Raw genomic sequence first — 24,790 nt, forward strand, 5'->3', positions numbered from 1 at the left:
CGGGAGGTCAGGGCTGTGTCCCAGCCTTCTGTGACTCCTGATGTCCCGGGAGGTCAAGGCTGTGTCCCAGACTTCTGTGACTCCTGATGTCCCGGGAGGTCAGGGCTGTGTCCCGGACATCTGTGACCCCTGCTGTCCCGGGAGGTCAGGGCTGTGTCTCAGCCTTCTGTGACCCCTGCTGTCCCGGGAGGTCAGGGCTGTGTCCCGGACTTCTGTGACTCCTGATGTCCTGGGAGGTCAGGGCTGTGTCCCAGTCTTCTGTGACCCCTCCTGTCCCGGGAGGTCAGGGCTGTCTCCCAGCCTTCTGTGACCCCTCCTGTCCCGGGAGGTCAGGGCTGTGTCCCAGCCTTCTGTGACCCCTGCTGTCCCGGGAGGTCAGGGCTGTGTCCCAGCCTTCTGTGACCCCTCCTGTCCCGGGAGGTCAAGGCTGTGTCCCGGACTTCTGTGACTCCTGATGTCCCGGGAGGTCAGGGCTGTGTCCCAGCCTTCTGTGACCCCTGCTGTCCTGGGAGGTCAGGGCTGTGTCCCAGCCTTCTGTGACCCCTGCTGTCCCGGGAGGTCAAGGCTGTGTCCCAGACTTCTGTGACTCCTGATGTCCCGGGAGGTCAGGGCTGTGTCCCGGACATCTGTGACCCCTGCTGTCCCGGGAGGTCAGGGCTGTGTCTCAGCCTTCTGTGACCTCTCCTGTCCCGGGAGGTCAGGGCTGTGTCCCAGCCTTCTGTGACTCCTGATGTCCCGGGAGGTCAAGGCTGTGTCCCAGACTTCTGTGACTCCTGATGTCCCGGGAGGTCAGGGCTGTGTCCCGGACATCTGTGACCCCTGCTGTCCCGGGAGGTCAGGGCTGTGTCCCAGCCTTCTGTGACCCCTCCTGTCCCGGGAGGTCAGGGCTGTGTCCCAGCCTTCTGTGACCCCTGCTGTCCCGGGAGGTCAAGGCTGTGTCCCGGACTTCTGTGACTCCTGCTGTCCCGGGAGGTCAGGGCTGTGTCCCAGCCTTCTGTGACCCCTGCTGTCCCGGGAGGTCAGGGCTGTGTCCCAGCCTTCTGTGACCCCTGCTGTCCCGGGAGGTCAGGGCTGTGTCCCAGCCTTCTGTGACTCCTGATGTCCCGGGAGGTCAAGGCTGTGTCCCAGACTTCTGTGACTCCTGATGTCCCGGGAGGTCAGGGCTGTGTCCCGGACATCTGTGACCCCTGCTGTCCCGGGAGGTCAGGGCTGTGTCTCAGCCTTCTGTGACCCCTGCTGTCCCGGGAGGTCAGGACTGTGTCCCAGACTTCTGTGACTTCTGATGTCCCGGGAGGTCAGGACTGTGTCCCGGACATCTGTGACCCCTGCTGTCCCGGGAGGTCAGGGCTGTGTCTCAGCCTTCTGTGACCCCTGCTGTCCCGGGAGGTCAGGGCTGTGTCCCGGACTTCTGTGACTCCTGATGTCCTGGGAGGTCAGGGCTGTGTCCCAGCCTTCTGTGACCCCTGCTGTCCCGGGAGGTCCGGGCTGTGTCCCGGACTTCTGTGACCCCTCCTGTCCCGGGAGGTCAGGGCTGTGTCCCAGCCTTCTGTGACCCCTGCTGTCCCGGGAGGTCAGGGCTGTGTCCCAGCCTTCTGTGACCCCTGCTGTCCCGGGAGGTCAGGGCTGTGTCCCAGACTTCTGTGACTCCTGATGTCCCGGGAGGTCAAGGCTGTGTCCCAGACTTCTGTGACTCCTGATGTCCCGGGAGGTCAGGGCTGTGTCCCGGACATCTGTGACCCCTGCTGTCCCGGGAGGTCAGGGCTGTGTCTCAGCCTTCTGTGACCCCTGCTGTCCCGGGAGGTCAGGGCTGTGTCCCGGACTTCTGTGACTCCTGATGTCCTGGGAGGTCAGGGCTGTGTCCCAGTCTTCTGTGACCCCTCCTGTCCCGGGAGGTCAGGGCTGTCTCCCAGCCTTCTGTGACCCCTCCTGTCCCGGGAGGTCAGGGCTGTGTCCCAGCCTTCTGTGACCCCTGCTGTCCCGGGAGGTCAGGGCTGTGTCCCAGCCTTCTGTGACCCCTCCTGTCCCGGGAGGTCAGGGCTGTGTCCCAGGCTTCTGTGACCCCTCCTGTCCCGGGAGGTCAAGGCTGTGTCCCGGACTTCTGTGACTCCTGATGTCCCGGGAGGTCAGGGCTGTGTCCCAGCCTTCTGTGACCCCTGCTGTCCCGGGAGGTCAGGGCTGTGTCCCAGCCTTCTGTGACCCCTGCTGTCCCGGGAGGTCAGGGCTGTGTCCCAGCCTTCTGTGACTCCTGATGTCCCGGGAGGTCAGGGCTGTGTCCCAGCCTTCTGTGACCCCTGCTGTCCCGGGAGGTCAGGGCTGTGTCCCAGCCTTCTGTGACCCCTGCTGTCCCGGGAGGTCAGGGCTGTGTCCCAGCCTTCTGTGACTCCTGATGTCCCGGGAGGTCAAGGCTGTGTCCCAGACTTCTGTGACTCCTGATGTCCCGGGAGGTCAGGGCTGTGTCCCGGACATCTGTGACCCCTGCTGTCCCGGGAGGTCAGGGCTGTGTCCCAGCCTTCTGTGACTCCTGATGTCCCGGGAGGTCAAGGCTGTGTCCCAGACTTCTGTGACTCCTGATGTCCCGGGAGGTCAGGGCTGTGTCCCGGACATCTGTGACCCCTGCTGTCCCGGGAGGTCAGGGCTGTGTCTCAGCCTTCTGTGACCCCTGCTGTCCCGGGAGGTCAGGGCTGTGTCCCGGACTTCTGTGATTCCTGATGTCCTGGGAGGTCAGGGCTGTGTCCCAGTCTTCTGTGACCCCTCCTGTCCCGGGAGGTCAGGGCTGTCTCCCAGCCTTCTGTGACCCCTGCTGTCCCGGGAGGTCAGGGCTGTGTCCCAGCCTTCTGTGACCCCTGCTGTCCCGGGAGGTCAGGGCTGTGTCCCAGCCTTCTGTGACCCCTCCTGTCCCGGGAGGTCAGGGCTGTGTCCCAGCCTTCTGTGACCCCTCCTGTCCCGGGAGGTCAGGGCTGTGTCCCAGCCTTCTGTGACCCCTGCTGTCCCGGGAGGTCAAGGCTGTGTCCCGGACTTCTGTGACTCCTGATGTCCCGGGAGGTCAGGGCTGTGTCCCAGCCTTCTGTGACCCCTGCTGTCCCGGGAGGTCAGGGCTGTGTCCCAGCCTTCTGTGACCCCTGCTGTCCCGGGAGGTCAGGGCTGTGTCCCAGCCTTCTGTGACTCCTGATGTCCCGGGAGGTCAGGGCTGTGTCCCAGCCTTCTGTGACCCCTGCTGTCCCGGGAGGTCAGGGCTGTGTCCCAGCCTTCTGTGACCCCTGCTGTCCCGGGAGGTCAGGGCTGTGTCCCAGCCTTCTGTGACTCCTGATGTCCCGGGAGGTCAAGGCTGTGTCCCAGACTTCTGTGACTCCTGATGTCCCGGGAGGTCAGGGCTGTGTTCCGGACATCTGTGACCCCTGCTGTCCCGGGAGGTCAGGGCTGTGTCCCAGCCTTCTGTGACTCCTGATGTCCCGGGAGGTCAAGGCTGTGTCCCAGACTTCTGTGACTCCTGATGTCCCGGGAGGTCAGGGCTGTGTCCCGGACATCTGTGACCCCTGCTGTCCCGGGAGGTCAGGGCTGTGTCTCAGCCTTCTGTGACCCCTGCTGTCCCGGGAGGTCAGGGCTGTGTCCCAGACTTCTGTGACTTCTGATGTCCCGGGAGGTCAGGACTGTGTCCCGGACATCTGTGACCCCTGCTGTCCCGGGAGGTCAGGGCTGTGTCTCAGCCTTCTGTGACCCCTGCTGTCCCGGGAGGTCAGGGCTGTGTCCCGGACTTCTGTGACTCCTGATGTCCTGGGAGGTCAGGGCTGTGTCCCAGCCTTCTGTGACTCCTGATGTCCCGGGAGGTCAGGGCTGTGTCCCGGACTTCTGTGACTCCTGATGTCCCGGGAGGTCAGGGCTGTGTCCCAGCCTTCTGTGACCCCTCCTGTCCCGGGAGGTCAGGGCTGTGTCCCAGCCTTCTGTGACCCCTGCTGTCCCGGGAGGTCAGGGCTGTGTCCCAGACTTCTGTGACCCCTGCTGTCTCGGGAGGTCAGGGCTGTGTCCCAGACTTCTGTGACCCCTGCTGTCTCGGGAGGTCAGGGCTGTGTCCCAACCTTCTGTGACCCCTGCTGTCCCGGGAGGTCAGGGCTGTGTCCCAGCCTTCTGTGACCCCTGCTGTCCCGGGAGGTCAGGGCTATGTCCCAGCCTTCTGTGACCCCTGCTGTCCCGGGAGGTCAGGGCTGTGTCCCAGCCTTCTGTGACCCCTGCTGTCTCGGGAGGTCAGGGCTGTGTCCCAGCCTTCTGTGACCCCTGCTGTCCCGGGAGGTCAGGGCTGTGTCCCGGACTTCTGTGACCCCTGCTGTCTCGGGAGGTCAGGGCTGTGTCCCAGCCTTCTGTGACCCCTGCTGTCCCGGGAGGTCAGGGCTGTGTCCCAGCCTTCTGTGACCCCTGCTGTCCCGGGAGGTCAGGGCTGTGTCCCAGCCTTCTGTGACCCCTGCTGTCTCGGGAGGTCAGGGCTGTGTCCCAGCCTTCTGTGACCCCTGCTGTCCCGGGAGGTCAGGGCTGTGTCCCAGCCTTCTGTGACCCCTGCTGTCTCGGGAGGTCAGGGCTGTGTCCCAGCCTTCTGTGACCCCTGCTGTCCCGGGAGGTCAGGGCTGTGTCCCAGCCTTCTGTGACCCCTGCTGTCCCGGGAGGTCAGGGCTGTGTCCCAGCCTTCTGTGACCCCTGCTGTCCCGGGAGGTCAGGGCTGTGTCCCGGACTTCTGTGACCCCTGCTGTCTCGGGAGGTCAGGGCTGTGTCCCAGCCTTCTGTGACCCCTGCTGTCCCGGGAGGTCAGGGCTGTGTCCCGGACTTCTGTGACCCCTGCTGTCTCGGGAGGTCAGGGCTGTGTCCCAGCCTTCTGTGACCCCTGCTGTCCCGGGAGGTCAGGGCTGTGTCAGGGCTTTCTCTCACTCCCTGTGATGCTTCCTCTCTTTTATTGCTCTGTAGCTCCTCTTTCCCGGGGGTGGGGCCGGTGTCTCTGACACTTACATACAATGAAATAAACAATTCTTCTCGAGATCTGATCTCACCTGGCATCAAATCCGCAACCTGCATGATTGGAGGCAGCAGCTATAGCTACAAGCCACAGGCTGCATAGAAAAATATGGGAGGTTTTCCATACTGGAATGTATAGTGCAGGTTCTGACATTACAGGCAGATGATGCAAGTACATAGAGATACATCTGTATATAGCTGTGTATTTTTATGTCCCGATATTCTAGAGGGAAAATAAAAGTCAGCTTTTTTTCTTCCTATAACATTGCTAAAAAAATATTGAAAAACAATTACAATAATGTCAAAAATAAACTTCACAAATCAGCAAATCAAATACATAGTAACAACCTGCACAAGACGGCGATCAGATTAATGATGGATAAAGGGCATTAAAAAATGTGATTGTTTTTTAAACCAAGAAAAAAAATGTAATAAAAATGGAACACTCAGGTCGTGTTCACACGAAATGTAAATGCTGATTTTTTAATGCATTTTCCCTCGTATTCTATGCGTTTTTGGTGGAGATGTGAAGCCGCGTTTTTAATGCTTTTTTAATAGTACAGTTTTGATTCTTTAGTTAAAAAATGCAGCCGGCTTTTTTTTTTCTTTGTTAGACGTGTTGTTTTCGGGCTCCATATACTGTCCTGCTCCTGGTTATTGACACCCATTACATCATGTGGAATATCTCCTGACACAATGTATCCAGTGAACAGTTATCTGTATAGAGACTCAAAATACAAAAGAGCAAATGAGAAACAAGAATTTATAACAAAAAACAATGGGAGGTGTGAAGAATGGCACCCTCGAGGACGCCTAAGGTCAGATTGGTACAGTTCTACACAGACACCCCCTGTCCACACGGGTACAGAGAGGTACCGGGAGTGAGAAGAGGTGGCCCACTCAGTCACTGACGTGGCACCACACTCGCTCACACCCCTGACAGGCTGAGAGGTGTAGCATCGGCGTCTCTGCCTCCTGCCGGGCAGAGACACCGTTCCCCTCACCGCCGCGGTCCAGGTCCGGGGTCTTCCTGCTCCTCTGTCGCTGTGGTGCGCACCGCGCGCAGCTGTCCAGGCACTGTGCTTAGGGCGCGCCCGCTCCCTCCCTCTTAAAGGGGCCGCATGCGCCGTCCTATAAAGTCCCCGGCCAATGGCCAGAGGACTTCCCCTATATAAGGCACCTCCTCCAAAATGGAGGTGCCTGTGCAAGGTTGTTGTTTCGTGTGCTAAACACTTGTTCCAGCCCTCAGGTCCCGCTGCCTGTCAGTCCTGCCTGCCAGTCTGTCTAACAGTTCTGTCCTCCAGTCTGTCTACAGTTGTGCCCGCCAGCCTGCTTACCTGGAGCACCTGTCTGTAACCTGCCGTGCCCGCCAGTCTGCCTACCTGGAGCACCTGCCTGTTACCTGTTGTGCCCACCAGCCAGTCTACCCGGAGCACCTGCCTGTTACCTGTCATGCCCATCAGCCAGTCTACCCGGAGCACCTGCCAGTTACCTGCCGTGCCCGCCTGCTCGCCTACCCGGAGCACCCATCTGGCAATCCGCCGAACCTGCCTGCTTATCTACTCGGTCCACCCGTCAGCCTTCCTGCCGTGCTCATCCGCTGTACTGGTCAGTTCCTGCCATCTGACCCATGGGAGTCCACTGCTCTCACACAAGGTCGGTCCCAGAGTGGCACCTGGTCCACCTGCCCGGTTCCTCCCTGGTTCACGGAGTCGACTAAGCTGCCGTGTGACCTTGGTCGGGCCGAGTAGGCAATTAGTCACGCCCCTCTGGTCCCTCCTTGTACCGAAGCACAGAGGTTCCACCACCCGGACTCGTAACAAGAGGCCCCTTCACTAGCCCCAGTGAAGCAGAACCTTGTCAGCCTGGGAAAGCTGCCACCAGTTCCTATTAAATATAATTCCCGCTAAGACCGGGGGATTATATCAGGCCTGAAACCAGCCCAGTAGTGTGTTCGTTTGACCGAACAACGGACATGAGAGTTCATGGATCAAGATAAAAGAGCAGCCAAAGGTTAAATTATATATTTAATCACCTTAAGGGCACACTAGACAATACACTATATACATACATAATTGTCAGAGATGCAAACACAATAGTAGTGTTACAAAAGACATAAGCAGATAGTAAGAGTCAGTTACCAGTCAGATGGAAGGCCTGGCTTGCGGGGGAGGGGCTGCCACATGGGAGGCTTGTGGGTCCCTCTCTCTTTTCTGTGCCTTCCCTCACATGATGTATCGCCGTGACCTCCTAGAGAAAAAGGAGTGTGCTATAGCTGCCGGAGCTTTTAACCTCTCTGGGTTATTCCCCCTACTGTCCCCTGGCTGGACCTAAATCTCCACCCCTGGCCTCTCTCAGTTATAAGCTCCAAAAACTAAAATGGGCTATACTTCCTTAATAGACAGTCCTAGGGAGCCGTTTCTGGTGGTATCGGATCCAGCCGGGCCCCTGCTACGCGGGGAGAGCAATCACCGTGGCCCTAGGGTTTCTGAAAGGCTGTGCATCTCCCCATCCCTAAGCGCTAGACTGTGCTGGAAGCCAGGGTGACATTCCTCATGTTCGTGTGATTCCAAAAATCTATTTGGTGTATCGCTGGGATGTCTTGTATTCCCATAACTCGGTGTCGAATTATAATTGTCTGACACAAAGGGGATGCCGCATGGCTTGGGTACACAGGGTGTCTTCCTGTAGCAGCTCCTTGGCTGAGAGCTGCTGTGAGACAATTGTCTCTCACTGTCTCTCTGCCCCCTCCCTATTTCTTAGCTGAAGCAATGTCCGGTTACAGCTGTACACTGTAGACCCTTATAAGCCCCTGCCAAACAGGATACATTGATTGACATGGGATTATATCTACAATATTCTTCACAGGGGGAAAAATAGAAAAACCTAAAGCTGCTGTGTCACTGAGTATCGGCACCTTTACAGTAATTTAGTATGGAAACACGTTTTGACTTGCCTGTATTAAATCACAAAAGAGATTCACCTGTGATTAATTCTCGGTGTCCATGTGATATGAATTAGCCAATGAATGATGACTTCACGGTTTTAAAAAGCTACATGGTAGGCCCTGATCCTTTGTCACAATGGTGAAGACAAAGGAGCTATCTGAGGACATCAGAACTGCTATTATTAGCAAACACAAGACTTCCAAAGGGTATACGGTCATCTCCAAACACCTTGGTGTCCCAGTTTCAACAGTGCGCAATGTTATTAAGAAGTTTCCAAGCATGGACCCATCAAGAACCTCCCGGTGCAAAAACTGTAAGGAAAAAGTACATTTGCATAAATGATTATGGATGTATCTCCATAATGCAAGGTGCTGCTGGTGTAGACCAGTGGATAACATCTCTAGTGACAGCGTGGTGTCCTGGTTGCAGAGGACCCGCAGGCAGCGCGGTCCGGCTGATGAAGCTGCTTGCGGCGTAGATGGTGAGTAGGTACTCTGGGTGGGAAAGGGAGGAACAGGGTCCCGGCCGGTGACTAACCTGTTCCTGGGCGGATCTCCCGGCATCAATGCGTCCGCGTGTCGGCGCTTGGAGTGCGGTCAGAGAGGACCTGCGTTGGCACGTGTCAGCAGGTTGAGGACATGCGTGACAGCGCATGTGATTGTTACCGGTAAGGGGGCGTGAATGGACCAAAAGACCAAAGAGGAAAATTGACAAGAGATGTCTTCGAATGTTGGTGCTAATGATGGAAAAACCACCACGTCAAACATCCAAAGACCCGAAGACCAACCTGGAACAGTCTGGGATCATGGTTTCAACAAGTACCATACGTCGTACACTAAACCAAGCAGAGCTTTATGGTGAAGACCAAGGAAAAAGCCATTGCTGAAGAAAAGACATAAAAAGGAACGACTGATCTTTGCCAAAGAGTACCTTGACAAACCACAATCCTTCTGGGAAAATGTTCTGTGGACAGATGAAATAAAAATAGAGATTTTTGGCAATGCAAAGCAACAGTTTGTTTACAGACGGCGCAATGAAGTTTATAAGGAAAAGAACATTTTACCAACAGTTAAGCATGGTGGAGGATCCATAATGCAGTGGGGTTTCTTTGCTGCGTCTGGTTCTGGAGGCCTTGACCATATCACAGGAATCATGGAATCAGAGAATTATCAAGAGATTTTAGAGCGAAATGTCCTCCCCAGTGTAAGAAAACTTGGTTGGAGTCGAAGATCATGGGTCCTCCAGCACGATAATGCCCCAAAGCCACATCCAAAAGTACAGAGGAATGGTTGAAAAAGAAGAAATGGACGGTTATAAAATGTCCACAATGAGTCCTGACCTCAATCCCATTCTGCCATTGGGGAAAAGACCAAGCAAACATTCAAGAGCTCGAACAAACGGCAAAGGATGATGGGAGAAAACTCCAGAGAAGAGCAAGAAGCTTATAGATGGCTACAAGAAACGTGTGGAGGCCGTCAGCAATGCCAAAGGGGGGGCAACCAAGTATTAATTAGGGGGGGCATTAAAGTATTAATTAGGGGGGCAACCAAGTATTAATTAGGGGGCAACTGAGTATTAATTAGGGGGGCAACCAAGTATTAATTAGGGTGGTAACCAAGTGTTAATGAGGTGGGTAACCAAGTGTTAATGAGGGGGGCAACCAAGTATTAATTAGGGGGGCAACCAAGTATTAATTAGGGGGGCAACCAAGTATTAATTAAGGGGGCAACCAAGTATTAATTAGGGGCCTTTATTGCTGCACATGCTGATTATTCTGTTTCTTTTTTGAAATTGTAACATGGAAGTTGGAAAACAATGTTCTATTTTTCTATCACTTTGGACACTAATTAAAAAATCCTGAGGATATAACTTTGGTTCATTTCCATTTATTTCTGAAGATATTGTACAGGCTATGAAAAAAATGAAGAAGCCAATAATGGTGATCAGCTGTGTAGAAACCTATGCAGATAAATGCACCAAAACCGCACAGCTCAGCAGCGTCTTTAGATGCACCGAGGGTGGAGGTTTCATGAAATCACATCCACTTTGCTTGGACATGTAGGCCGTGTTCACATGTAGCGTAAATGCTATGTATTTTTTTTTTTGCTGCTTATTTTGTACCTTGTTTGGGTTTTTGGAAAATAGAGCGCGTCACTACTTTCAGCATTTTTTCACCCAGGGATGGGCAGGAGGGTGTGCTGACACAAAAAGGATAGTCAAAGGATGTAAACAGTGCTACCCCTTCTGCTGGTCAGTATCAGTCCCAAGACGAATAGTAAAGGTCCACCTATTCAAAAAATGTACCTCTGACAACTCCTCCTGCCAGGAGGGCTTGAGGTTGTCTCTGGGAGCGTGGTCAAATGTGCAGCTATGTTATGAGCACCACCATTTGTCTATCAGGTTTGGGTGCATCCGATTCCATCACTTTTACAAGCTGTGCCGGCTCAATACGAGGCAGATGTTGGCAGTAATACACAGCCGGCATCTGCCCATATCAGCAGCGATCGGCACTGGCGCAGATCGCTGCTGTTCATTTAAAAGCTGCTGTCAGAGATTGATTTAAGGTCGATTGCCAGTGAGTGTGCTGACCGGCGCCCACCAGCCCCTCGTAATGCAATCATGGGGGACCGACTGGTTAAATCACCTTCCCACTATTTCAAACTGTAAAATAAAGAAATCATAATAAGGAGCGTACTTGGTGTCGTCATTTCCATGAAAGTCCCATCTATCAAAATAGAAAATTTTATAAAACAGATGCCAAAAACAAATGATAACGCCAGATCTGCAGGTAATGAAAGTCCATGGTTCCCCCAAAAATTCAATAAACAGTAAAGAAGTTTTGGTGTTTTCCCCAAATGGTACCAATGCAGAGGCCACAGTTCAGACGTGGCACTGTTCCACTGACGGAACAAAAAGAACGTTTTTTTCATTGCAAAAACAGACAAATGGTTGGGTCCGGAAAGGTTAAGCTGTAATGTCCAACAATCGGATCCTCATAGGGATCCATGCGGCTTGGGCCACACGGCGGCAGATGTGAACCTGAGGGTGCAGTGAGGTATTCCCACATCGTATCCAATGTGGCGTCTTTATTTTCTGTCGCTGGTCGCAACTCGGCTGCTTCATCTACAGCAAAACCAGAGCAAAATAGTCACAAGACGGTGAGTCATCTACAGACGGTTTGTCCTGAGACTTTTCAGAGAACTACATTCGTCCTATAGCCCGAGCCAAATACTTAGTCGCCCCCTGAACCCAGCAAGATGCCGTCATCTTGGAGTACCCTGCAGAACTGATGAGGGGCTGCAATGTATGCAGCCACACTGGGATTCCAAGGGGTCAGGGGGCCCATTTCTACCTCCAATGCAGATGGAACTGTGCATTATGACAGGCTATTGGATTGCAGAGGGCCCATATCCTGTCCTTGCACAGGGGCCCCTTCTATCTCTGTCCCCCCCTGTAATAACATTAGATTGATTTGGTCTTTATACGCAGATTGTTGATTTCCCTTTTATTGCCGTCATTTAGGATAATTGTATAAATGGCGGCAGAGAAAGAAATCAGAGAACTGAACAATCTGAACATCAGCGCGACCACCCAAGATGGGACCATCCCAGCCCCCCAGAAGAAGAAGGAGGCGTCCTGCTGCTCTTCACTAAAGGTAACACCATCCGCATGGCTGAGTATTACCGGTGGGTGATGGATAGAATGGACCCTCTTAGGAATCAGACTTTACCCCGAGGTCGGGCTGGATATTTGCAGAAGATAAGAGTATGAGCACAGAGCGGTGAAGGGTCAACTCTTCAAATAAACGATTCTCTCAGCGAACGTCGCTATTTACTAACGGGGTAATAGAGCAATGAACAAAAAAAGAGAAACTCCAACCTCAGAATCCTACACAGGCTCAAAGGTCCTACACTTCCCTTATAGAAGAACTACATCCTCCTACAGATGTCATACACCTTCCTACAGATGTCCCATATCATCCTGCAGATGTCCTACATCCGCCTATAGATATCCTAAGTCCTCCTACAGATGTCATACACCTTCCTACAAATGTCCTACACCTGCTAAGAATGTCCTACACCCTCCTACAGATGTCCTACACCCTCCTACCGATGTCCTACACCCTCCTACCGATGTCCTACACCCTCCTACAGATGTCCTACATCCTCCTACAGATGTCCCACACCCCCTATAGATGTCCCACATCATCCTGCAGGTGTCCCACACTCTCCTACAGATGTCCTACACCCTCCTACAGATGTCATACACCTTCCTACAGATGTCATACACCTTCCTACAGATGTCCTGCAACCTCCTACAGATGTCATACACCGTCCTACAGATGTCCTACACCTCCTAAGGATGTCCTACACCCTCCTACCGATGTCCTACACCTCCTAAGGATGTCCTACACCCTCCTACCGATGTCCTAAACCCATACAGATGTCCTACGTCCTCCTACAGATGTCATACACCTTCCTACAAATGTCTTACACCCTCCTACAGAAGCTCTACACCTCCTAAGGAAGTCCTACACCCTCCTACCGATGTCCTAAACCCCTACAGATGTCATACGTCCTCCTACAGATGTCATACACCCTCCTACAGATGTCATACACCCTCCTACAGATGTCATACACCCTCCTACAGATGTCATACACTCTCCTACAGATGTCATACACCCTCCTACAGATGTCCTACACTCTCCTACAGATGTCATACACCCTCCTACAGATGTTCTACACCCTCCTACAGATGTCCTATACCCTCCTACAGATGTCCTACACCCTCCTACAGATGTCCTACAACCTCCTGCAGATGTCATATGTCCTCCTACAGATAAGGTGAATGCTCATCCACCTTATCTTCCTCCTCCTCCCATCCGACTCCTCTTCCTCCTTCTTCGCCACCTCTTCATCTTCCTCCTCCTGCTCATCATCATCCTCCTTGTCTCCTGCAGACTTTCCTGGTCGCTCTCTGCTTCAGTTACTTCGCAAAGGCGTATGCCGGGAGTTACGTGAAGAGCTCGATCACGCAGATTGAGCGTCGCTTTGATATTTCCTCCTCCACGGCGGGGATGGTGGACGGCAGCTTCGAGTTTGGTGGGCATCATCTCCTCGCTATCACTTTTGTGCTTGTGGCGCTGTCTCGTTACTCTCACGCTTCTCCTCGGTACAGGGAACCTACTGGTGATCGCCTTTGTCAGTTACTTCGGGGCGAAGTTCCACCGACCGCGGATCATCGCTGCCGGCTGCTTTCTGATGGCGTTGGGCAGTTTCCTGTCAGCTATGCCGCATTTCTTCATGGGGCCGTACGTAACATGCCATCGCTATCTTGAGCCTGGGCTTCAGAGCTGCGCTCACCATCATTGTCTGTTCACAGTTACAAATATGAAGTGGCGCAGGCACAAGTGTCTCCACCCAACAACTCAACGGGCCCTGCCTACAGCATCTCTCCATGTCTGGCCAACAGGACCCTGACCGAGGACATGAAAGCAGGTAAGAAACCCGCCTCCGACTGCGGACCAACAAATGTCTAAAAAGGCGTAAAAACGTGCTAGACAAATATCAACTTCAGTAGTATCGCGCCATTACAAAGGGTGAGGGTCCACACATAGCCGCGACGCCGAGAGTGGATGTCACAGTACGGTCACCGCTGACCATCACAGACGAGAGACGAGAAGAGACGAAGCGAGGGAGAAGAAATCAGGAGAAGGCTGAAGACTCTGACCCCCGGCACGAGCTCATCACCGCTGCCCCCTGCTGCCCACAATCTGCAACGCTCCACTGCTGCCTGTCACCAGATGGAAGACAACTAAGCACCGATGAGGAGCAAACAGTCAGCAACAGCGAAGTCTACACAGGGCTGCCAGCACCGGATGATACCGGGAGAAGCCCGACTGTAGAGGACAGATAATGTGGTAGATGTCACCTGCAGTCCTATGTAACACCACAGATAACACAGTGATAACTCTCTGAGTACAGATAATGTAGTAGATGTCACCTGCAGTCCTATGTAACACCACAGATAACACAGTGATAACTCTCTGAGTACAGATAATGTAGTAGATGTCACCTGCAGTCCTATGTAACACCACAGATAACACAGTGATAACTCTCTAAGTACAGATAATGTAGTAGATGTCACCTGCAGTCCTATGTAACACCACAGATAACACAGTGATAACTCTCTGAGTACAGATAATGTAGTAGATGTCACCTGCAGTCCTATGTAACACCACAGATAACACAGTGATAACTCTCTGAGTACAGATAATGTAGTAGATGTCACCTGCAGTCCTATGTAACACCACAGATAACACAGTGATAACTCTCTGAGTACAGATAATGTAATAGATGTCACCTGCAGTCCTATGTAACACCACAGATAACACAGTGATAACTCTCTGAGTACAGATAACGTAGTAGATGTCACCTGCAGTCCTATGTAACATCACAGATAACACAGTGATAACTCTCTGAGTACAGATAACGTAGTAGATGTCACCTGCAGTCCTATGTAACACCACAGATAACACAGTGATATCTCTCTGAGTACAGATAATGTAGTAGATGTCACCTGCAGTCCTATGTAACACGACAGATAACACAGTGATCACTCTCTGAGTACAGATAATGTAGTAGATGTCACCTGCAGTCCTATGTAACACCACAGATAACACAGTTATAACTCCCTGAGTACAGATAATGTAGTCGATGTCACCTGCAGTCCTATGTAACACCACAGATAACACAGTGATACCTCCCTGAGTACAGATAATGTAGTAGATGTCACCTGCAGTCCTATGTAACACCACAGGTAACACAGTGATAACTCTCTGAGTACAGATAATGTAGTAGATGTCACCTGCAGTCCTATGTAACACCACAGATAACACAGTGATAACTCTCTGAGTACAGATAATGTAGTAGATGTCACCTGCAGTCCTATGTAACATCACAGATAACACAGTGATAACTCTCTGAGTACAGATAATGTAGTAGATGTCACCTGCAGTCCTATGTAACACCACAGATAACACAGTGATAACTCTCTGAGTACAGATAATGTAATAGATGTCACCTGCAGTCCTATGTAACACCACAGATAACACAGTGATAACTCTCTGAGTACAGATAACGTAGTAGATGTCACCTGCAGTCCTATGTAACATCACAGATAACACAGTGATAACTCTCTGAGTACAGATAACGTAGTAGATGTCACCTGCAGTCCTATGTAACACCACAGATAACACAGTGATATCTCTCTGAGTACAGATAATGTAGTAGATGTCACCTGCAGTCCTATGTAACACGACAGATAACACAGTGATCACTCTCTGAGTACAGATAATGTAGTAGATGTCACCTGCAGTCCTATGTAACACCACAGATAACACAGTTATAACTCCCTGAGTACAGATAATGTAGTCGATGTCACCTGCAGTCCTATGTAACACCACAGATAACACAGTGATACCTCCCTGAGTACAGATAATGTAGTAGATGTCACCTGCAGTCCTATGTAACACCACAGGTAACACAGTGATAACTCTCTGAGTACAGATAATGTAGTAGATGTCACCTGCAGTCCTATGTAACACCACAGATAACACAGTGATAACTCTCTGAGTACAGATAATGTAGTAGATGTCACCTGCAGTCCTATGTAACACCACAGATAACACAGTGATATCTCTCTGAGTACAGATAATGTAGTAGATTTCTCCTGCAGTCCTATGTAACACCACAGATAACACAGTGATAGCTCTCTGAGTACAGATAATGTAGTAGATGTCACCTGCAGTCCTATGTAACACCACAGATAACACAGTGATAACTCTCTGAGTACAGATAATGTAGTAGATGTCAGCTGCAGTCCTATGTAACACCACAGATAACACAGTGATAGCTCTCTGAGTACAGATAATGTAGTAGATGTCACCTGCAGTCCTATGTAACACCACAGATAGCACAGTGATAACTCTCTGAGTACAGATAATGTTGCAGATGTCACCTGCAGTCCTATGTAACACCACAGATAACACAGTGATAACTCTCTGAGTACAGATAATGTAGTAGATGTCACCTGCAGTCCTATGTAACACCACAGATAACAGTGATAACTCACTGAGTACAGATAATGTAGTAGATGTCACCTGCAGTCCTATGTAACACCACAGATAAGACAGTGATAACTCTCTGAGTACAGATAATGTAGTAGATGTCACCTGCAGTCCTATGTAACACCACAGATAACACAGTGATAACTCTCTGAGTACAGATAATGTAGTAGATGTCACCTGCAGTCCTATGTAACACCACAGATAACACAGTGATAATATTCTGAGTACAGATAATGTAGTAGATGTCACCTGCAGTCCCATGTAACACCACAGATAACACAGTGATAACTCTCTGAGTACACATAATGTAGTAGATGTCACCTGCAGTCCTATGTAACACCACAGATAACACAGTGATAGCTCTCTGAGTACAGATAATGTAGTAGATGTCACCTGCAGTCCTATGTAACACCACAGATAACACAGTGATATCTCTCTGAGTACAGATAATGTTGCAGATGTCACCTGCAGTCCTATGTAACACCACAGATAACACAGTGATAACTCTCTGAGTACAGATAATGTAGTAGATGTCACCTGCAGTCCTATGTAACACCACAGATAACACAGTGATAACTCTCTGAGTACAGATAATGTAGTAGATGTCACCTGCAGTCCTATGTAACACCACAGATAACACAGTGATAACTCTCTGAGTACAGATAATGTAGTAGATGTCACCTGCAGTCCTATGTAACACCACAGATAACACAGTGATAATATTCTGAGTACAGATAATGTAGTAGATGTCACCTGCAGTCCCATGTAACACCACAGATAACACAGTGATAACTCTCTGAGTACACATAATGTAGTAGATGTCACCTGCAGTCCTATGTAACACCACAGATAACAGTGATAACTCACTGAGTACAGATAATGTAGTAGATGTCACCTGCAGTCCTATGTAACACCACAGATAACACAGTGATAACTCTCTGAGTACAGATAATGTAGTAGATGTCACCTGCAGTCCTATGTAACACCACAGATAACACAGTGATAACTCTCTGAGTACAGATAATGTAGTAGATGTCACCTGCAGTCCTATGTAACACCACAGATAACACAGTGATAACTCTCTGAGTACAGATAATGTAGTAGATGTCACCTGCAGTCCTATGTAACACCACAGATAACACAGTGATAATATTCTGAGTACAGATAATGTAGTAGATGTCACCTGCAGTCCCATGTAACACCACAGATAACACAGTGATAACTCTCTGAGTACACATAATGTAGTAGATGTCACCTGCAGTCCTATGTAACAGCACAGATAACACAGTGATAACTCTCTGAGTACAGATAATGTAGTAGATGTCACCTGCAGTCCTATGTAACACCACAGATAACACAGTGATAATATTCTGAGTACAGATAATGTAGTAGATGTCACCTGCAGTCCCATGTAACACCACAGATAACACAGTGATAACTCTCTGAGTACACATAATGTAGTAGATGTCACCTGCAGTCCTATGTAACACCACAGATAACAGTGATAACTCACTGAGTACAGATAATGTAGTAGATGTCACCTGCAGTCCTATGTAACACCACAGATAACACAGTGATAACTCTCTGAGTACAGATAATGTAGTAGATGTCACCTGCAGTCCTATGTAACACCACAGATAACACAGTGATAACTCTCTGAGTACAGATAATGTAGTAGATGTCACCTGCAGTCCTATGTAACACCACAGATAACACAGTGATAACTCTCTGAGTACAGATAATGTAGTAGATGTCACCTGCAGTCCTATGTAACACCACAGATAACACAGTGATAATATTCTGAGTACAGATAATGTAGTAGATGTCACCTGCAGTCCCATGTAACACCACAGATAACACAGTGATAACTCTCTGAGTACACATAATGTAGTAGATGTCACCTGCAGTCCTATGTAACAGCACAGATAACACAGTGATAACTCTCTGAGTACAGATAATGTAGTAGATGTCACCTGCAGTCCTATGTAACAGCACTCTCGGCTCTGCTCCTCTGTCTTTGCAGGGTGTGTGCGGGGGAGCGGCTCGTACATGTGGGTTTACGTCTTGGTGGGGAATTTGCTGCGGGGTATCGGGGAGACCCCTATCGCTCCTCTGGGAATTTCCTACATTGATGACTTTGCTGGGACGGAGAACACACCGCTGTATATAGGTAATGGTGATGTCGTAGGGGAGCCGGGCTGTATATAGGTAATGGTGATGTCATAGGGGGGGCCGGGCTGTATATAGGTAATGGTGATGTCATAGGGGGGGCCGGGCTGTATATAGGTAATGGTGATGTCATAGGGGGGGCCGGGCTGTATATAGGTAATGCTGATGTCATAGGGGGGCCGGGCTGTATATAGGTAATGGTGATGTCGTAGGGGGGCCGGGCTGTATATAGGTAATGGTGATGTCGTAGGGGGGCCGGGCTGTATATAGGTAATGGTGATGTCATAGGGGGGCCGGGCTGTATATAGGTAATGGTGATGTCGTAGGGGAGCCGGGCTGTATATAGGTAATGGTGATGTCATAGGGGGGCCGGGCTGTATATAGGTAATGGTGATGTCGTAGGGGGGCCGGGCTGTATATAGGTAATGGTGATGTCATAGGGGGGCCGGGCTGTATATAGGTAATGGTGATGTCGTAGGGGAGCCGGGCTGTATATAGGTAATGGTGATGTCATAGGGGGGGCCGGGCTGTATATAGGTAATGGTGATGTCGTAGGGGAGCTGGGCTGTATATAGGTAATGGTGATGTCATAGGGGGGGCCGGGCTGTATATAGGTAATGGTGATGTCATAGGGGGGCCGGGCTGTATATAGGTAATGGTGATGTCATAGGGGGGCCGGGCTGTATATAGGTAATGGTGATGTCATAGGGGGGCCGGGCTGTATATAGGTAATGGTGATGTCATAGGGGGGCCGGGCTGTATATAGGTAATGGTGATGTCATAGGGGGGCCGGGCTGTATATAGGTAATGGTGATGTCATAGGGGGGCCGGGCTGTATATAGGTAATGGTGATGTCATAGGGGACCGGGCTGCATATAGGTAATGGTGATGTCATAGGGGGGCCGGGCTGTATATAGGTAATGGTGATGTCATAGGGGGGCCGGGCTGTATATAGGTAATGGTGATGTCATAGGGGGGCCGGGCTGTATATAGGTAATGGTGATGTCATAGGGGGGCCGGGCTGTATATAGGTAATGGTGATGTCATAGGGGGGCCGGGCTGTATATAGGTAATGGTGATGTCATAGGGGGGCCGGGCTGTATATAGGTAATGGTGATGTCATAGGGGGGCCGGGCTGTATATAGGTAATGGTGATGTCATAGGGGGGCCGGGCTGTATATAGGTAATGGTGATGTCATAGGGGGGCCGGGCTGTATATAGGTAATGGTGATGTCATAGGGGGGCCGGGCTGTATATAGGTAATGGTGATGTCATAGGGGGGCCGGGCTGTATATAGGTAATGGTGATGTCATAGGGGGGCCGGGCTGTATATAGGTAATGGTGATGTCATAGGGGGGCCGGGCTGTATATAGGTAATGGTGATGTCATAGGGGGGCCGGGCTGTATATAGGTAATGGTGATGTCATAGGGGACCGGGCTGCATATAGGTAATGGTGATGTCATAGGGGGGCCGGGCTGTATATAGGTAATGGCGATGTCATAGGGGACCGGGCTGCATATAGGTAATGGTGATGTCATAGGGGGGCCGGGCTGTATATAGGTAATGGTGATGTCATAGGGGGGCCGGGCTGTATATAGGTAATGGTGATGTCATAGGGGGGCCGGGCTGTATATAGGTAATGGTGATGTCATAGGGGGGCCGGGCTGTATATAGGTAATGGTGATGTCATAGGGGGGCCGGGCTGTATATAGGTAATGGTGATGTCATAGGGGGGCCGGGCTGTATATAGGTAATGGTGATGTCATAGGGGGGCCGGGCTGTATATAGGTAATGGTGATGTCATAGGGGGGGCCGGGCTGTATATAGGTAATGGTGATGTCGTAGAGGAGCCGGGCTGTATATAGGTAATGGTGATGTCATAGGGGGGCCGGGCTGTATATAGGTAATGGTGATGTCATAGGGGGGCCGGGCTGTATATAGGTAATGGTGATGTCATAGGGGACCGGGCTGTATATACGTAATGGTGATGTCATAGGGGGGGCCGGGCTGTATATAGGTAATGGTGATGTCATAGGGGGGGCCGGGCTGTATATAGGTAATGGTGATGTCATAGGGGGGCCGGGTTGTATATAGGTAATGGTGATGTCATAGGGGGGCCGGGCTGTATATAGGTAATGGTGATGTCATAGGGGGCCGGGCTGACCCTAAGCTGGGGCCCTGACTAATCCCTCAACCTGGAGGTACTGTTAAAGGTACAGAGGTCCAGGCCACCAGCGTAACCCCTACCTCCTGAGGATCCCTGCACCTAAGTAATCTAGTCCTGAGAAGGACCCCGATCACAACAAAAGGGGACAAGTAATAATATGCCCATACACAGTACTTAGACGAACGAGACAGTACAAGGGAAAAACCAAAACCACCTTGCATACAAAAACTACACAACTACAACAGAGGGAACACCAACGGGAAAGGAGATAAATGATAAAGCGAGGAAGGGAAAAAACACTCCAAATACACTTATCTCTGAAACTCCAAATACCACGATCCGCTCTGTTAGTCTGCATGAAATGCTTTCACCGACACTTCCCTAACAGACCAGCAGGCATTTGAAGGAGTCTCACTACAGCAGCATTGATTGCAGCTGGGCGAGGCTGGACCTCGTCTAGCACAGAGAGAGAGAGAATTAACTCCCTCACTGCCGAAAAACACAAAGCACCAAAAAGTCAGCTGCGAGAAGTCAGGCTGTGTAATCGTGACGATCTTCGTGGCGACACACCCGTGACAGCTGGGTTGTATATAGGTAATGGTGATGTCATAGGGGGGCCGGGCTGTATATAGGTAATGGTGATGTCGTAGGGGAGCCGGGCTGTATATAGGTAATGGTGATGTCATAGGGGGGCCGGGCTGTATATAGGTAATGGTGATGTCATAGGGGGGCCAGGCTGTATATAGGTATTGGTGATGTCATAGGGGGCCGGGCTGTATATAGGTAATGGTGATGTCATAGGGGGCCGGGCTGTATATAGGTAATGGTGATGTCATAGGGGGGCCGGGCTGTATATAGGTAATGCTGATGTCGTAGGGGGGCCGGGCTGTATATAGGTAATGGTGATGTCATAGGGGCCGGGCTGTACATAGGTAATGGTGATGTCGTAGGGGGGCCGGGCTGTATATAGGTAATGGTAATGTCATAGGGGGGCCGGGCTGTATATAGGTAATGGTGATGTCGTAGGGCAGCCGGGCTGTATATAGGTAATGGTGATGTCATAGGGGGGCCGGGTTGTATATAGGTAATGGTGATGTCATAGGGGGGCCGGGTTGTATATAGGTAATGGTGATGTTGTAGGGGGCCGGGCTGTATATAGGTAATGGTGATGTCGTAGGGGGGCCGGGTTACACAGTTTTGGAGAGAAGCCTTTTGCTCGTGCACATCATCCGCTGATTATATGGGGGTCTCTGCAGAGCGGGTCCTGTATCAGGATCTGGGTCATGTGGCTCCCCCTAGAGGTTATTATGGTGCATTAACTCTCGCCGCTCTTCTCCCCCAGCTTGTCTGCACACTATCTCCATGTTCGGCCCGATGGCCGGCTTTATGCTCAGCTCGGTATTCGCGAAGATTTACGTGGATATCGGATTTGTGGATCTGGGTGAGTTTCTATCTGTCTGACGTGAGGAGATCCGACATGATGATGTTACAGATCTCCGGATCCTGCCGCTCACGGGCATAACCACCATCATCCACTACTCGCTCCGCCATGAGCATCATCGCTCCCTGGAGCCACAGGACCCCGAATACCGGGGGCCATAATCATGTACTGGAGTTTTATATAGTATATAGCCCGAGGAGATACTTACACTGCGTTCCACATTATTCCACAAATGCTGCCATTTTCCTGTGATTTTTCTCTGATTTTCCTGGATGTAGAGGAGTCGTACAATGTCCAATCATCGTTAGAGGATAAATCACTGCAGACTCTGGAGGATCCGGCAGCTTCACATACCCGTCTGCTGCTTTGTAATGGGACTTTAGCAGCTGCTCTCTTAATCTGATAAATTTTTCTGGCAGAAATCTTCCTCATTATGCCTTTATCTGCAGGAACCTTCTTCATTGTGCCTTTATCTGCAGGAAACTTCCTCATTATGCCTTTATCTGCAGAAACATTTCTCATTATGCCTTCATCTGCAGGAACCTTCCTCATTGTGCCTTTATATGCAGAAACCTTCCTCATTGTGCCTTGATCTGCAGGAACCTTCTTCATTGTGCCTAGATCTGCAGGAAACTTCCTCATTGTGCCTATATCTGCAAGAACCTTCCTCATTGTGCCTTTATCTGCAGGAACCTTCTTCATTGTGCCTTTATCTGCAGGAAACTTCCTCATTATGCCTTTATCTGCAGGAAACGTCCTCATTATGCCTTTATCTGCAGAAACATTTCTCATTATGCCTTTATCTGCAGGAACCTTCCTCATTGTGCCTTTATCTGCAGGAACCTTCTTCATTGTGCCTTTATCTGCAGGAAACTTCCTCATTATGCCTTTATCTGCAGAAACATTTCTCATTATGCCTTCATCTGCAGGAACCTTCCTCATTGTGCCTTTATCTGCAGAAACCTTCCTCATTGTGCCTTGATCTGCAGGAACCTTCTTCATTGTGCCTAGATCTGCAGGAAACTTCCTCATTGTGCCTATATCTGCAAGAACCTTCCTCATTGTGCCTTTATCTGCAGGAACGCTTAAGTTTTCGTGAAATATCTAACGTTTTCACGCCTTGTCTGAGGCATTGCACCGTGACTCTTTTCGACAGTAGATCCTTTTTCCTTCTCAAATTGCTGGAAACCTGCGACTGCTTATTAATGTGCAATGTCCTTAAGTTTTCCTGTATAATTGGGCACCTGACAACTAATTATCAGTGATCCAAAGACCCAGAGACACAAATTGTCCATGAGGTCATGACAAAAGCAAAAAAATGACATCTTTTTGGCACATAAATCAAATTAGCTGAATAATTTGGAACGTGGTGTATAGTATATAATATGCAGCTGTTACATATAGTAACCAAGATGATTGTCTATAAGATGATATGGAGCCTGAAGGTCAGAAGATTGTTACCCTTCTGCTCGTCAGTGTATATAATAATCGTAGAAAAATATTTAGATTTGAGAGTCCTCAGTGGTTGATACCTTTTAATGGCTAACTGAAAAGATGGGAACAAATTGCAAGCTTTCGAGACTACTCAGGTCTCTTCTTCAGGCATTTGATATACTATGCCTGATGAAGAGACCTGAGTAGTCTCGAAAGCTTGCAATTTGTTACCATCTTTTCAGTTCGCCATTACTATGCCTGATGAAGAGACCTGAGTTGTCTCGAAAGCTTGCAATTTGTTACCATCTTTTCAGTTAGCCATTACTATGCCTGATGAAGAGACCTGAGTAGTCTGGAAAGCTTGCAATTTGTTACCATCTTTTCAGTTAGCCATTACTATGCCTGATGAAGAGACCTGAGTTGTCTGGAAAGCTTGCAATTTGTTACCATCTTTTCAGTTCGCCATTACTATGCCTGATGAAGAGACCTGAGTTGTCTGGAAAGCGTGCAATTTGTTACCATCTTTTCAGTTCGCCATTACTATGCCTGATGAAGAGACCTGAGTTGTCTGGAAAGCTTGCAATTTGTTACCATCTTTTCAGTTCGCCATTACTATGCCTGATGAAGAGACCTGAGTTGTCTGGAAAGCTTGCAATTTGTTACCATCTTTTCAGTTCGCCATTACTATGCCTGATGAAGAGACCTGAGTTGTCTGGAAAGCGTGCAATTTGTTACCATCTTTTCAGTTCGCCATTACTATGCCTGATGAAGAGACCTGAGTTGTCTGGAAAGCGTGCAATTTGTTACCATCTTTTCAGTTCGCCATTACTATGCCTGATGAAGAGACCTGAGTTGTCTGGAAAGCGTGCAATTTGTTACCATCTTTTCAGTTCGCCATTACTATGCCTGATGAAGAGACCTGAGTAGTCTGGAAAGCTTGCAATTTGTTACCATCTTTTCAGTTCGCCATTACTATGCCTGATGAAGAGACCTGAGTTGTCTGGAAAGCTTGCAATTTGTTACCATCTTTTCAGTTCGCCATTACTATGCCTGATGAAGAGACCTGAGTTGTCTGGAAAGCGTGCAATTTGTTACCATCTTTTCAGTTCGCCATTACTATGCCTGATGAAGAGACCTGAGTTGTCTGGAAAGCGTGCAATTTGTTACCATCTTTTCAGTTCGCCATTACTATGCCTGATGAAGAGACCTGAGTTGTCTGGAAAGCTTGCAATTTGTTACCATCTTTTCAGTTCGCCATTACTATGCCTGATGAAGAGACCTGAGTTGTCTGGAAAGCTTGCAATTTGTTACCATCTTTTCAGTTCGCCATTACTATGCCTGATGAAGAGACCTGAGTTGTCTGGAAAGCTTGCAATTTGTTACCATCTTTTCAGTTCGCCATTACTATTCCTGATGAAGAGACCTGAGTAGTCTCGAAAGCTTGCAATTTGTTACCATCTTTTCGGATAGCCATTAAAAGGTATCAACCACTGAGGACTCTCAAATC

At 50.0% G+C, this 24,790-nt stretch overlaps 1 protein-coding gene across 1 annotated transcript in view; it reads left to right on the top strand.

Moving 5' to 3' along the window:
* LOC141245017 (solute carrier organic anion transporter family member 1B3-like) overlaps positions 1-24,790 on the top strand; it is a gene marked incomplete at its 3' end in the record, with an annotated part of 189,796 nt that overhangs the window by 71,375 nt on the left and 93,631 nt on the right. Inside the window, exons 3-8 of the mRNA XM_073669030.1 lie at positions 11,466-11,598; positions 12,904-13,045; positions 13,122-13,254; positions 13,326-13,441; positions 18,095-18,241; positions 21,751-21,849. Coding sequence (XP_073525131.1) covers positions 11,479-11,598; positions 12,904-13,045; positions 13,122-13,254; positions 13,326-13,441; positions 18,095-18,241; positions 21,751-21,849 — 757 coding nt within the window. The remainder of the gene's footprint in view (positions 1-11,465; positions 11,599-12,903; positions 13,046-13,121; positions 13,255-13,325; positions 13,442-18,094; positions 18,242-21,750; positions 21,850-24,790) is intronic.

This window comes from Phyllobates terribilis, unplaced genomic scaffold (genome assembly GCF_046119375.1).
Source record: "Phyllobates terribilis strain yellow unplaced genomic scaffold, ASM4611937v1 Scaffold_1651__1_contigs__length_237130, whole genome shotgun sequence".
In the NCBI taxonomy this organism is placed as follows: Eukaryota; Metazoa; Chordata; class Amphibia; order Anura; family Dendrobatidae; genus Phyllobates; species Phyllobates terribilis.